The sequence below is a fragment of the Eschscholzia californica genome, unplaced genomic scaffold (genome assembly GCF_041429995.1).
Source record: "Eschscholzia californica isolate CP2 unplaced genomic scaffold, dmEscCali1.0.p SCAF_4, whole genome shotgun sequence".
NCBI lineage: Eukaryota > Viridiplantae > Streptophyta > Magnoliopsida > Ranunculales > Papaveraceae > Eschscholzia > Eschscholzia californica.
Genome location: NW_028238461.1, coordinates 22,543,195 through 22,557,686, shown reverse-complemented (window position 1 = coordinate 22,557,686; position 14,492 = coordinate 22,543,195). Strand labels below are relative to the sequence as shown.

Genomic DNA, 14,492 nt, shown 5'->3' with positions numbered 1-14,492 from the left:
GGTGTGGATCTTTCATTATAGTGTCTTCAAGAGTATAATTATTTTGTATTTTGTATTTTATTTTTTATTTTTTATTTTTCTACGAGCAGTATCTTTGGAACTAATAGGTTGGCCACGCTTCAGGCGTGGTTTAGATAATTCATTTGCCATTGCATTTTCACCAAGTTCTCTAAGAATACCAATTCTTGCATGAGGATTTATAACAGTTATATATGACTAGTTTATCCTTGTAACATCATTAAATACATCATACAATTTATTTGCAATGCTTTGAAACTGCATTATCGTTTGCACCTCAATTTCAGTTTGATTTGTACAAGGATTAAGATTAAATAAACTTTGTATAGAGGATAAATCTAAGGCCCAAAAACACAACCCAAATAGGAAATCCAACCCAATAGGGATTTATATTTCAAAAAAAACCCAAAATGTTAGATTACCTCTCTATCCCTCCAAAAGAAATTGTTCCCTCTCTTATCCCTCACACATTTCCCGCCAACACACCCAGCCTTTCTCTTTCTCTCCCTGACTTTGATTAGACACAACACACATCCCTCTCTTGGCTTCCGCGCTCTCTCTCTCTCTAACTTGAAATCCTATCTTCTCCCTCCATCAAAACGTTTCATCTCTATCTCTCTCTCTATTTCGATCAAACTCTCTCTCTTCTCTCTCTCTCCTCATTCAAACCGGTAAGACACAACCCTCTCTATCTCTCTCTCTCTCTCTTCATTCAACCGATTCACTCTATCTCTCCTCTCTATCTCTCCTCTCTATCTCGATCAAAACCAGAAAACCGGTCCATCTCTCTCTCTCTCTGTCTCTTTTTCAAGCGAAATCCCTCAGCCATTAACGCCTCTTAGAGTCCAAACGTTACAGCCGAAACTCTCTCAACCAAACCTATTTAAACAACCGGATCTCATCTTTTTTCTCTCTATTTCTCTCTGTTTCAACGAATCTAAAGCTTCTCTCTCGATTTCTCTCTCTTTCACAAACAGGTACATCTCTGTTCTTCCTCTAACTCTTGATCCTATCTCTGTTGTTGGTAAATTATTATGATTGTTGGAACATTTTTTGGGTTTCTTGTTTCACATCTGTGGGTTTTGGTACAAATTTAGGGGTGTTTGAAAATTTGGGGGAATTTTCAAACAATTAGGGTTTATGATTTCAAGTTTAGTAGTCTGATCTATAGTCTGTGATAAATCATTTTGGGTTGTTTTCCGAAAAAGTTTTAGGGTTAAGTTGCTCTAAAGTTTGTGATAAAACATTTTGGTTGTTGTTTTGTGATTTCGGAACCATTTGGGTGTTTATGGTTCTTCATCAAGCTTCTAGGTTAGTTTTGTTTTAACATTTAGGGTTGTGATCCGAAAGTTAGGTTTCTGTGGAGACATTTAGTACTTTGTCTTTGTTTTTTGAGGGTCTGTCTTTGTTTATGAAGTGCATGATTTGGTTTATCATTGTGGGTTGTGTTGAAGAAATGTTGGATTATGTTCAGACATTTTGATAGTTGTTAGTGATTTCGAAAGCATGCATCTACACATAAAGGTCATTTGGGTGTTTATGATACTACATCAAGTTTCTAGGTTAGGGTTGTTTTAACATTTATGTTTCTGTGGAGAAATTTAGTCATTTGTTCAAGATTTATGGGTTGTTGATTAACAGAATGTTTTTTTTTTAACATTCATGGTTGTGATAAAAAAAACTAGTATATGTTTATACAATTTGGTTGTGTATATACATTCTGCTTTTGTTTGTCTTTGTGTTTGTTTGAAACATATGAACTTTTGCAGACAATCCAAAGATGGCTAAAACTAACACCAAGAAAGTAGATGGTGCTGAATTGAAACAGCAGACTCCTGTGAGGGCTAGCCCCAGGAAGAGACCTGCTGAAGAGGCATCAAGTGCTGGGCCCAGCAAGAAAGGCAAGAAAGTTGCCAGCCCACAAAAAGCAAAGGTGTGTTATTGTATAAACATTTTTTACTATGTTCTGACAATAATGTTTGTGTTCTCACATTTCTTATAATTGTTATGCATATTTCTTAGTGTGTTAACATTCTGTAAACTGTTGCTTCAATTATTGATCTGTCATTATTGTGTAGAGGCCTATGCTTATTGTGTAGACACATTAAACAATGATCTCCCATTATTTATTGTGATGAAGCATTAAGTCTACTGTTGTAACATTGTGTTGAATGCCCTGACATTTCTGTTATTGTTTCTGTGAAGCACCGTGGGTTTACTTCAAAGGCGAGAGTGGACAAGGTGGAGCCTCAACCAAAACCAACAGGGGCTAAAGAGCAGAAGAAGAAAGCTGCTTTCAATTACAAATGCAACTTCAAAGCAGTTTTCAAGGTGGCGCGGGAATTGCAGTTATATATTACTGAAGAGCAAAGGGAGATGTTGCTTTCTTCACCATTCGGGGCCTTATTTAAGGCAGTGACCAGTTTTAGTTTCCGATCAGAGAATGTGATGGAGAAGCCGAACAAAGCCATCTATGATCTTCTGTACTGCTATGACAAACAGAGCCAAGCCTTCAACATCGGAGGGAAGTTGATTCAGTTCACTCCCGGAGATGTTGCTTTGTTGTTGGGAGTCCCAATGGAAGGACAAATATATGATGCATTCCCAACCAATGTCACCATAGATGTGGCTAGGGACCAGTTTTTGAGCAAGTATTTCAAAGACTGTATTGTTGAGGGAAAGGCTGCATCTTTTGGGGGTCCCAGCATCGAAAAGGCTTTGCATGTGGCTGCAAGAACAAAGGCTCCGGCCATTGAGTTCTTGAAACTATGGATTATGTACATGGCAGCCACATTCCTGTTTGCTTCAGCTGCCGGCTCCTCGGTTGTCGGGAGTTTTTATCACAATCTCCAAACGGAGAGAATGATGAAAAGAGTTTCATGGGCGAGAGCTATTCACTCCTATATGATGGAGAGAATAAACAAGCACTCGGAAGACCCGGAAAAAGCTTCAGGATGCCTGACTCTTCTCCCCGTAAGTATTCATAACCATGCACTTAAATGTTTCATAATTTCTTATAGTGATAAAATTCAAATTAGTTTGCTCTGACATTCTTTTAAATGTTTCATCATTTTTTTGGGGCTTCTGTAATGCTGGAACATTTTGGAGAATGTTTGGGCATGTTATAAATTGTGTTTCCATTTCTTATGGTGATAAAGAAAACACAGTACTGACCTAAGAGTGTTTAATTTCTTTGCAGTACTGGTATTGCATGCACACCAGGATCCATGAGGACCTGGTTGGAGAAGTAGGGGTCAGTCCTAGAATAGCTCGATGGATGATCGAGCCATTCTTCCTTAAAGGACTGGAAGAAGAGCTGGAAAGCATTACAGAAGAGCAGGTAATTTGTTTTAACATATCTTATAATGTCTCGGTGATTTAAACTAATGTTCTAACATAACTAATGTCTGAGTGACATTTTAGGAAATGTTGGAACATTTGCACAAATGTTGGAACATTTAATTAAGTGCATGTGTTTTTTTAAGAGGTGTTGAGATAATAACCTTATGTATCCCTTCTTGTAGGTGAAGGTGGAGTTGGTGGCGGAGTCTGTGGAAGAGGAAGAGTTGTTAAAGTTCACGGAGAGGGAGGTGGAGGAGATGAATGAGGAGGAAGTAGAAAAGTTGAAGGAGGAAGTGGAGAGGTTGAGAGAAGAAAATTTGTTGGTTAAGAGAGAGTGTGAGAGGGTTAAGAGAGAAAGTGAGATGGTTAAGAGAGAGAGAGAAGTATTAAAAGAGGAGTTGGAGAGGATGAAGAGAGAGAGAGGAGAGAAAAATGATGTATTGGAATTTGATTTTGGTGTAGGAGGGGAGGTGGATGTTAGAGACGAGGTTGGTAGAGAGTTGGTGACTGTTGGAGAGGAGGTGAAGGGTGGGGAGGTTAGACAAGAGGTGGAGAGTGGAGATGGTGGAGAGAAGATAGTGGAGCAGGAAGTAGCCCCAAAAAATGCGGAACAAGTAAACGTAGAGGCCCGCAACGAAAAAGAAAGTGATGCCGAGGCCCAAGCTGAAGGAGCAGAAATAGACAATAAGGGTAAGAGGGCAATTTCTGATGAGTTGGAAAAGGGTCAAACTTCAGGGGAGGGGCACAACCAGGAGCAGAAAGAGAGCCAAGTTGCTGGGTCAAGTGAGTAAATGCTCACGCAATTCTTTACTTCTGTTGACATTCCTGTCTTTGCTTGATAAGAATTTGGAAATGTTGGAGCAAACACCAGAATGCTTCAACATTTGAGATACTGTTATAAAATTAATGGATATTGTCTTTGTTTAGATTAAAGTTGGTATTATTTCTAGTTTTTTTTTTAAAGCAACGTATTAACTTGTGTGCAATCAATCTATCTTCTCTGAAATTCTTACTTACTTGTCAGATGATTGGTATGAACATAAATTGTTCGGCCATCGTTACAAGTTTTTTGATAAACGGTAAGTAAAAGAGTTCTATCGTACTCCCACGATGTCTTTTACCACGACAATTGAAGACTTTCTTTTACCACGAACGACAATAGACTGGTCGGCTAAGTAATAAATAAGAAACAAACAAGTAAGTGTTCTTCTCCCACATAAATACGTAAAATGTTGGAACATCCGTGATAACGTTTATATATATTGATCAAAAATTGGAGAATGCTTTTTGTTAAGATTTGGGTTTTATATCGAATGTTGACTAGTTAAACGTGTGGTGGTGGGGGACAGGTGAAAAGTCTTTTGCAAGTGTTTTGAATGTAGGTGAAACAGAGACGGGAGAAGTAGACTTCCAGCTGACTTGGCCTTCAGCTTTCTTTTCAGAGGTTTGTGAAGTGGCCAAAGAATATGAAAACTACGAGATCGTGGAGAACGAAAGTTCTTCTGAAGACGATTTTGTAGATAGGCCAAAGGTTGAAACGGCTGAAGTTGTGGAAAAGAAAGATAAAAACAAACCAAACTCTTTGGTGAAGAGGGTTAAAACACAGCCAAGAACCCGAACCATGACCGAGAAAGGCAAACAACTCGAGAAAAAGAAAACAATCAATGTAGAGGACATTATAGAGTTGGGAGCCGGAAAGTCAGAAGAGGAGAAAGTTAAGAAGCTTGGAAACTGGAGAAGAAGCCCAGTCTGGAAGAATGTCAAGGAAGATGAAAAGGGTCTGATGGAAGAATTCATCAGGAAAAGTGACAAAAGGTACGAGTAGGTTACTGTAATGTTCATGCACGGACAAGAATGTTTAAACATTCTTGTTTGTGTTGTAACATTAATTTTAGCTTACTGTAATGTTCTAGCATTGGCTGATATGTCCTATCATTGCAAAAAGTGACACTGTTTCTTCCACGTTTTCCAGTACTAAAGTGTGGTTTAGTGACGGGATAAACGACATATGTGGAAAGCAGCTCGACATGTTGATGATGAATCTAGAATGCGATTCACAGATTATCAACTGGGCCAGTTCCTTCGTCACTAACCAAAAAGAATTGAAAGAAAAGTGTGTGCTTTGCCTCCCATCAGAGATCTACGTAAGTGAAGAGATTAGAATGTTTTCCTATCGTCATCTTTTATATGAGAGAACATTTTGATAACTTTGTGTTTGTTCGACAGACAATGATAAAGTCGGAGGTCAACCAAGCTTCAATTGAACATATGCTCAATCGCACGTTGAGTAATAATGCTGGGAAACCGGAGATCTTGTTTGTGTGTGCACCAATCTGCCACCCAACAACGGGGGACGCAGCAAGGGGGGGGCACTGGACACTATTGATATACAATGTATTTCTCCATAGGTGGACCCATTATGACTCAATGTCATTTGACAAGAAGAAGGCCAAGGACTGTTACGAAAATGCCAGGGAGTACGCGGCATATGTCGAGGATGTAATGGAAGAAGTTGGGTTCACAATGTTTGGAACCCAACAAAAATATGCAGATGTCGTTGGGGAGCCAGAATTCCCTACTCAGGGAGAAAAGTAAGTGTTCTCACTCTTTATTTGTTCCAACATTATGATGCATGTTTTAGTTAGTTTGACATTGTTCCAACATTCCTGGAAATGTTGGAACAAAAACTTATATGTCTTCAGAAATTTGATAAAAACACACGTAGTTATAAATAATTTAGTCTCATTTAACATTATGTTTCAGAATTGTCTGTCACTGTAGACACATTATTGGTTATGCTTTAACATTTCGTTTGTGTCTTGAACAGCCCGGATTGCGGTCTGTTTGTCATTTTGAAAATTGAAGAGCTCGTGGCAGACTGCACGACAACAGGACCCAAACAGCGTACAGAAAACCCAGATTGGGTATCCCTGGCACAAAGGAAGAGGGCCAAGCTAACCCACAACATTTTGAAAGAGAATACGATATCTTGGAGGATGGCCCGAGCTTGAAGTAGTTTCCCCTGTGTATGTTTTTTTTGTAAAGGATCTTTTTTAATCAAAAATGAAGTAGTTGTTCAGGTAACGGGTTATGTTCATATCACTAAACCCGAAACGACTTCATTCTTGATTAGATTACAAACAAACTCTATGCTTTGTAAATTATTTTGGGATGTTAACAACATACAATGATTTTGGATGGGATGTTTATGTTAAAACAATATGAAGTAAATTTGAATATATTATTATTTTTCTTCAACAACATGTGTGACATGCATTGTCCCCTTAGACTTTGTTTCTGGTAAGAACATACACAGATATGTTAGAACATTCCTTTCAATGCTGGGACAAATTGATAAATGTTTGAGAAATATGTTATAATGTTCCTTCATTAATACGAATGTATTAAAAAAAATCATAATGTGGGCACATTGTAAATAATAGCTAGACATGTAGTAATTCTTTCACTGAACATTTTGTAGAATGTTATCACATATTCACTAGACAAAAATATATGTACTAAAGACCAAAAGATTTTACTAAACATTGAACACAATGTAACAACACTCTGTTACATGTTGGGACATATCGGTGAGTGTTATAACATTTAGTAAAATGAGACTACAGTTGGGCTCGACATGTCGCACTGTTGTGATAAGCGGGTTGGTTGCACCTGCGACATATTCTTTTCCTCCTGGTAACATCTCCGGAACTCTGCAACCTTGTTGTACGTGGTCTGCCTGGTGCCCTTCTAACTAGTGGAGGAAGAGTCTTGGTTAATGGATCAAAAGTATATGGTTCGTCAAAATTTGGAACGTGGTAAACACAATGTTGGTAAGTGTTCCTGTAAGCCTCCACGGTCCAGACCGGATCGTAAAAACATGTACTATCACCACGAGTCTTGTTGATGCATGACATTGCATGTTGACACGGAAGCGAATCTACTTGCCAACGCCGACAAGAGCATGTGAGAGTACCAAGATTTACGGAATGGCGTGGAGTAGAATATACTTCATAAACAAGTGGGGCTGCCTCGACGTATCTCCAAGTCTCCGCAACTTTGTATTTCGCTTGTTGCTCCAAGTTAATGGATGGGCAAAGAAATGTATTCCATCCAATAGAAGCGTCTCTATGCTTTCGCATCTTGTTCATAATCTTCTGTCTTATGGCATCCAACAATGCTGTAATAGGGAGCACGCGGGCTTTCTTGACCATGTTGTTGAAGCTCTCAGACAGTTGGGAAGTGATGGCGCCATACCTGTGAAAAAACATTAAATGGGATGCTTGTAAAACATCGTGTCGTGTTAAAACATTGCGCGAAATGTATAAACATGTATATGCTTGACGGAACACATGAACAAATGTATATTCATAACAGAAAGATATGATTAATGTTAAAAAATAACTGAAAAAGAGAAAACAAAATACCTATCCCCTGGGAAAAAGGAATCTGCCCATGATTCCGGATTAAGGGATTGGAAAAACCTCTCGACATTGGTTCCACCCATCTCAACCATTTGTTCAATGGTTGCGTGATACTCGCTCTCGGGTAATGCACGTGCCGCCGTAAACATAAGACTCTGAAAATAACGTGACTGGCGCGCCCCGTTACGTATCCTCAAGTTCAGATTACATCGTAAGTGCCAAGCACAGAATGAGTGATGAGCGGTGGGAAAAACGTTCTTCACGCCTTTTAGAATTCCAGCATGTCTGTCCGAAATAAAGGTGTAACGTTTGATCGGATCTACTGCTAATTTCAAATTTTGCAAAAACCAATCCCAATTCTGATCATTCTCAATGTCCACAACTGCGTAAGCAATGGGGAAAAGACCTAACAAAAAAAAATGAAATACAAAATTATTTCTGTTGATGCATGAATCAAAAGTGCATGAGCATTTTTGGAAATGTAAAACCATATTTGGGAATGAGGTATGACTTCAATAAATTACGCCACATCTTTATCTATGTCGCGTCAATAATGATCATGATCTAACATTTTGTCACGTGTTAGCAGGAACACTAGAATGTTAACATGTGATGTGAAAATGAAAACATACCGTCGTTTCCGTCCTTGGTAACCGCAGCCAAAATGCAGCCATTAAAACGAGTTTTGGCGAATGTTCCATCAATATAGATCACAGGGCGACAGTGTTGAAACCCAAGGATAGATGCGTGAAGGGCAATAAAAACTCGGACAAATCTGTTGGTAGTGGGTTCGATTTGCAAATCAATTATGCTATTGGGATTAGTACTCTCCAAAGCATCTACGTACCACTTCAACTTTGCGTACGAATCACCCTCCTGCCCAAATACTTTGTCCATGGCTACCTTCTTACCACCGTAAGAAAAATAATAGGTCAACTCAACACCGTAATCGTCTTGAAACTTTTCTTTAACTTCAGCAGTACTCCAATTTGGGTGTCTTCTGATGTCTTCATTCATTAGGCTGCCAACAAGTTTACTAGACAACTTGGGATCCGCAGGTTTGAGAACAACATCGAGACAAGCGTGATTCGGTTCGTACTCTTTCAACAAAAAAACGGATTTACATCCCAATGGTGCAACCCCGTGCACTCTCCAATTACATCCGGGTTTGGAACAAACGGCAGTGACACGACCTGGTTCATTCTTGATATATTTGTAGTTGTTCTTCGTTGCAATGGTATATCGACCAAGAGCTTCTCGAAAAGCTTTGACACCACCGGGGAATATTTGCCCAATCTCCGTAAATACGTCGCCCCATGAGTCACATACTAACTTTTTCTCATTATTTTGAGATGTAGAAAGTGACCTTTCAGTTTCCATACTGCAAAATTGAATAAAATGTTATGAAAGTATCATCAATTGTATTAAAATGTTAACAAATGTGTGAACATCTAGTGTAATGTCTAAACACCGAGAATAATGTTTTGACATGCGTAGGAATGTTTGGTTATCATGGAGAATGTCGTAGAATTATACGTAATGTGTGAGTTTATGTGAAAATGATGGATAACATTATACTGATTGTTTCGAATATGTGGTATAATCAGGTGGTCCAAGAAGCAATGTCTGATCATTCTATCAAATGTTGAAGCAATGTCTAATCATTCTATCAAATGTTGGTCTAACTGCTAGTTCAATAGCTATGAAACAAATGTGTTAACACATGATAAACTACTTTTAACATGTACCATGTGTTCAGACATTTTAGAAAATGTTAAAACAAACTTCAAAGTTGTACCAGAAACCAAAAGATTGTACGGACAGCGGTAGAACTGTACGGACATTCCAGAAACTAAACAGTAGACGAGAAGGAAGAACAAGAGCATAAAAATCATAAAAAAGAGATTCAACATCAACAGTTACCTGGATTTATAGGACAAGAATATGGTGATTCGAACAAGTTGATGAGTCTAGAAACAAACAAGTTGATGGCTTATCTCTATGATGACTGAAGGAATAAAGGGTTTTGTAACTCGGTTTGGAGATGTAGGTGATGACTGAATATTAGAGAGAGAAACGTGAAAACGAAGATGATGATCGAAGAGATGAAGACTGTAGATAGATGAAGGTGGAAAAAAAGGGTTTGTATTTCGGTTTAGGTAGAGAGATAAAGTGAAAAAGAATTTGGAGAGAGAAACTAAATCAGATTTTGGAGAGAGATAGATATGAGTTGTTAGAGTTGAGGGATATATATAGGAGGGCAAAAGAGGGTTTAAAAGAAAATAGGAAATCTTAGAGATAAGAGTTGGGCCCGGATTGCACATTGGGATGTGTATTTGGGTTTGATATGAGTTATTATTTGATTATTGGGTTTTGGGTGAGATATTAAACCTTGTTGGGTTTTTTTTTGTATTTGGGCCCAAAATTTGGGCCTTTCATCAAAATTTTCAATAAAATTCACATAGCTTGTTATCTATTGCGGGCACATTGTCTCCCTTGTAATTGTGGGAAAAATGTCTCTTTAAAATGACAATCTCCACACCTTGTGGTAAAAATATAACCTATCATAGGTTTTATATATCTATAATAACAGTTGAATCAAAACCAAAGTGTAACCCTAATTATCGTTGAGGTACGAATTTCGTAAGATGAGTGAGTGTGGTAGGGACATGCACCAACATCCAAAAATACACAACTGAGAAATATTTGGTTGATGACCCAAACAAGTTGCAAAGAGTATTAGCCAAATGAGTTGTAGATGTATTATGAATGATTCAGCTAAACCATTCTAAGTATGAGCAAAAGCTACGGGATATTCAACATCAATGCCAAATGATATACAACATGCATCAAAAGTCTTTGATGTAAATTCACTTGCCCAGCAAGACGTATAAATTTAATTGGAAAATCTGGCAAATGAGCTTGTAATCTTAAAACTTGGAGATCAATACGAGTAGACATGAGATTAACATAAGACCATCTAACATATACATATATTAATATCGTAAAGTATTAGCCAAATGAGTTGTAGATGGGTTCCCTTTTTTCCTCGATCTTTGTTTGCTTCTTCATCTGGTCCATCTCTTCTTGCAATTTCAGAAGGGTGGATTGCATCAAGAGCATGGCGTCTTCATCCCGCATCTTTTCTTCCTTCAACCTTGCGATTTTTGCTGACAACTCTTCACTAGGAGACATGAAAAATTCACTTGATTGTATGTTCTTGAATTTGTGGGAACAAAATGCTCAAAAGATTGTTAAGTCTGTTTTTAACGAACGTTCGGGGGTTGCTAGAGGGCCCTCCTTCCTCTAATGCTCCAAAGTGATTATGTGGGAAAATGGTTTCCCCAGATATCTTCCTGACAATCAAGATCTCTGATCAGATGGTGAACTTTTCGTTGTGTTCTCGACTTGATGAAGTGGGCAAGTTCTGCAAAAAAAAAAAATTATACACTATGAGGCCAAAGCCATTAGTTTATTTTTTTTTGTAGTTTAAGCAAGTAATTAAAAAGTTTAAGTATAGAAAGATGACCTTCGATCCCTTTTAATGATAAACCTGATATGCTTAGGTAGGTTTGGATGACAACGTCAAAGTACAGCTGAGATGATGCGGTGATAAGGAATCAATTCTGATGATAACCACATGAATATGGTCGTTTGGAGGATAATATCTGATGAGTGCATATCTTTTGACACTAAACCTGTGACACAAACAAGTCATCTATGAGAAGTGTATCTTTGGCTATGTCTGGCCTTTCACGTCATTGTCGTTCTCTTCATGCAGATCTGAGTTCAAGGATGCCGAGCTCACTCTGGCCGATTATTTTGTGGCTTCGACCAGGGCTTAGGTCACGAAGTTGAATTGGATCCACCTTCCCACTTGCCTCGAGGCATAGCTGAGCTCAAGGTGCTGAGTTGACTTCTGTAGACTTCCCTCCATTATTCCAAGGCCATAGCAAATCTCTTACCAGAGCTGGTTTGGATTCACCTCTTCGCTTGCCCCTGTGTCAGTGTAGGGTTCAAGGTGCCTAAGACTAGGGGTGGGAATCGGGCGGGCGCGGACGGGCTCGGACTACAAAGTGCCGGGCTGGGGCGGATCAGGCTCGGATAAGCCGGGCGGATCGGGCCGGGCGAATCATTGAATTGAAGTGCCCGTAGCCTGTCCGAGCCCGGCTACCCGAACGGGTTTCAACGGGCTCGGGTCGGACGAGCTCGGGTCGGACGGGCTCGGGTTTTAAAGAATTATTAAAAAATATAAAATAAACAATAATTTAATAAAAAAAACAATAATTAATTAAAATACCAACCATTTTATATATGATTATCAGATTATATCATAAACAAAATTACATAATCATGAAAAGACCCATGCTAATAACAAAAAGTACCAAAAGGTCCAAAATATAAACAAAAAGTTACATTTCCCTCCTTCATTAATCGAGCAATTGAACTTGAGACATGCTAGGACTAGGAGTTGGTTCGGGAAACCCGTCGTTTAACGGATCAAACTCCTTCAAAGTAACATTAAGCTCATGTTTCCACCAATCCTTAAGACAAACACAACACTCCAACATTTTCGGAGTTAGGCTACTCTGATAGTCCCCCAAAATTCTTTTACCTAAAGAGAAAGCCGACACGGAAGCAACAGTCGAAACCGGGACAGCAAGAACATCACGTGCTATTCGGGACAAAATCGGATACCTCTTCTCGTTCTCACTCCACCAACCCAAAACATTAAACTTTTCAATATTATCAACCGAGGGATCCAGCTCCGACTCATATCTAGATATTTCTTCGGAAGCGGTAGCTATAGGGTCCTTTCGGACTCTCTAAATACTTCTCCAAAAAGCACCACGCCTAGACGATCCATCGGGCTCACTCTCGGGTTGATCAACAATAGACGATGAAGAAACGGATGTAGGCACACTCAAATCAGCCGTATACTCTTTAAATAATTCGCGTAATTTGCCGATTATGGTGATAGATTGTTGAGTAGAACACTTGATAACATGAGACGAACTTTCGAAACAGTGCTCAAGTTCAGTTAAAAGCATATCAACTTTCATTTTGATCATTGGATCTAAAATACATGCAATACCGAACAATACTGGAGTTTCACCCTAATACTTGTAAAATTTAGCTTCCATCGAGTGAATAATGCCTGCGAACATAGGATCATCTCGATTATCCAAAAATACCATCCCAATATCAACCAAATACTCCAAGACGGAGTTAGAAGTCACATAATCAACACCAGAAAAGAAATTGGTTGCCTCATAAAAAGGCTTCAAAAACTTGTACAACAAAGTGGCGTGCTGCCAATCACTACTCGATAAGACAAAAGGTGGAGATCGATCAGATAAAAACGAGTCAATCGGATCCTTAAACGGAAGGGCACTTCTCAACATAAGATAAGTTGAGTTCCAACGATGTTTTACATCCAACTGCAATTTTTTAGGAGAATAATTATTTGATTCACAATGTGTTCGAAATTGTGCATTTCGAGTCTCCGATGCAGCGATATATTCAAGACAACCTTTCAGCCGTGTAAGCATTTCTTTAAACTGAGGAACTTTAAAACCATCCTGAACAACTAAGTTCAAGATATGACAGCAACATCGAACATGAAATAATTCGCCTCTCAATGGTAAATGAGGCATTAACTCGATGAATCGAGAAATAGACACAGTATTTGCACTGGCATTATCCATTGACAGGGAAAACACTTTGCCAGATATCATCCAATCATTAGTTAACTTATCATACAAAACATTGGCAATGTGTTCCCCAGTATGAGACTTGTCCAATAGAATGTAAGAGATGATTCTCTTTTGGACACACCAAATCTCATCGATGTAATACGCAGTTATGCACATGTAACTCAGCCTCTGGTTCGAAGACCAGATATCAGAAGTAAGAGCAATTCGGCCAGGAGCACTAAGTAAAGCATTTCTAAGTGCATCTTTTTCTTCCTTAAAATATTTAAGGATATCATTTCTAACTGTGCTCCTGGAAAATGACTTGAACCCAGGATGGAAGGAATCAGTAATATAAAACTCAAAGAAAGGATCCTCCACAAATTGCATCGGCAACTCGCGAAAGATTAAAAGCTTGATCGTGTTTTTGCGAGCTCTCGCCTGACTAAACTGAAATGAACCCATATTTCCACTCTTTGGATCTTGTACCAACTTTGATTGAGATAAGTCGATTTTGAATTTGACAGCACACTTAAAGGTGTGTCTCTTAAAATGGGTTGTCCCATTAGAAGATTTCAAATTTCGAGAAACACCACAAAAATTGCATTTGGCCATCTTAATGATCTTGCCTTCATTTTTAGGATCAGGAGCATCATGAAAGGAATAAAAGTCCCAAACATTAGATGTTCTATCTCTCGTACAGGTTGATTTTCCAGTCGGCAAATCTACTTCGTCTGCGGGAAAACCAGTAGGAGCAGATACACCAGGAACAAGAGGATCAGCAGTACCAGCAGGAGATATTTCTCCATGAGCACCACTCTGACTCTCCGTCAAATCAACCTAAGTAGAACCACAACCAACATAGAAAGTCATTCTACTAAACTGAGTTCATGTGAAGAGAACTAAGATAACGAAGTTCATCATCGGTTTGTAGGAACGTCAATTTTCTTTCGGACATTCAATTTCTAAGTGTTTAAACAAAGCATCCGAAACTGAAATGACAAGTGATCCAGTC

The 14,492-nt window shown here is 38.7% G+C and overlaps 1 protein-coding gene and 1 long non-coding RNA gene across 2 annotated transcripts; both read left to right on the top strand.

Moving 5' to 3' along the window:
• Positions 1–345: 345 nt before the first annotated feature.
• LOC147543697 (uncharacterized) lies at positions 346–4,331 on the top strand. The gene is made up of 4 exons (XM_086636025.1): positions 346–1,951; positions 2,224–2,991; positions 3,218–3,358; positions 3,543–4,331. The coding sequence occupies exons 1-4, from the start codon at positions 1,799–1,801 to the stop codon at positions 4,149–4,151; spliced, it is 1,671 nt and encodes a 556-aa protein (XP_086492151.1). The 5' UTR covers positions 346–1,798; the 3' UTR covers positions 4,152–4,331.
• A 1,255-nt stretch (positions 4,332–5,586) lies between these two features.
• LOC147543696 (uncharacterized) lies at positions 5,587–6,618 on the top strand. The gene is made up of 2 exons (XR_015223603.1): positions 5,587–5,951; positions 6,188–6,618. It is a non-coding gene; the product is annotated as an uncharacterized LOC147543696 (long non-coding RNA).
• Positions 6,619–14,492: the final 7,874 nt, after the last annotated feature.

What these genes read in the sequence shown, in the direction of transcription:
- LOC147543697 (XM_086636025.1), top strand. Translation starts at nt 1,799, where the DNA reads ATGGCTAAAACTAACACCAAGAAAGTAGATGGTGCTGAATTGAAACAG. An exon ending in CCAGCCCACAAAAAGCAAAG is followed by an intron (nt 1,952 to 2,223) that starts GTGTGTTATTGT and finishes GTTTCTGTGAAG; the next exon opens with CACCGTGGGTTTACTTCAAA. An exon ending in GATGCCTGACTCTTCTCCCC is followed by an intron (nt 2,992 to 3,217) that starts GTAAGTATTCAT and finishes ATTTCTTTGCAG; the next exon opens with TACTGGTATTGCATGCACAC.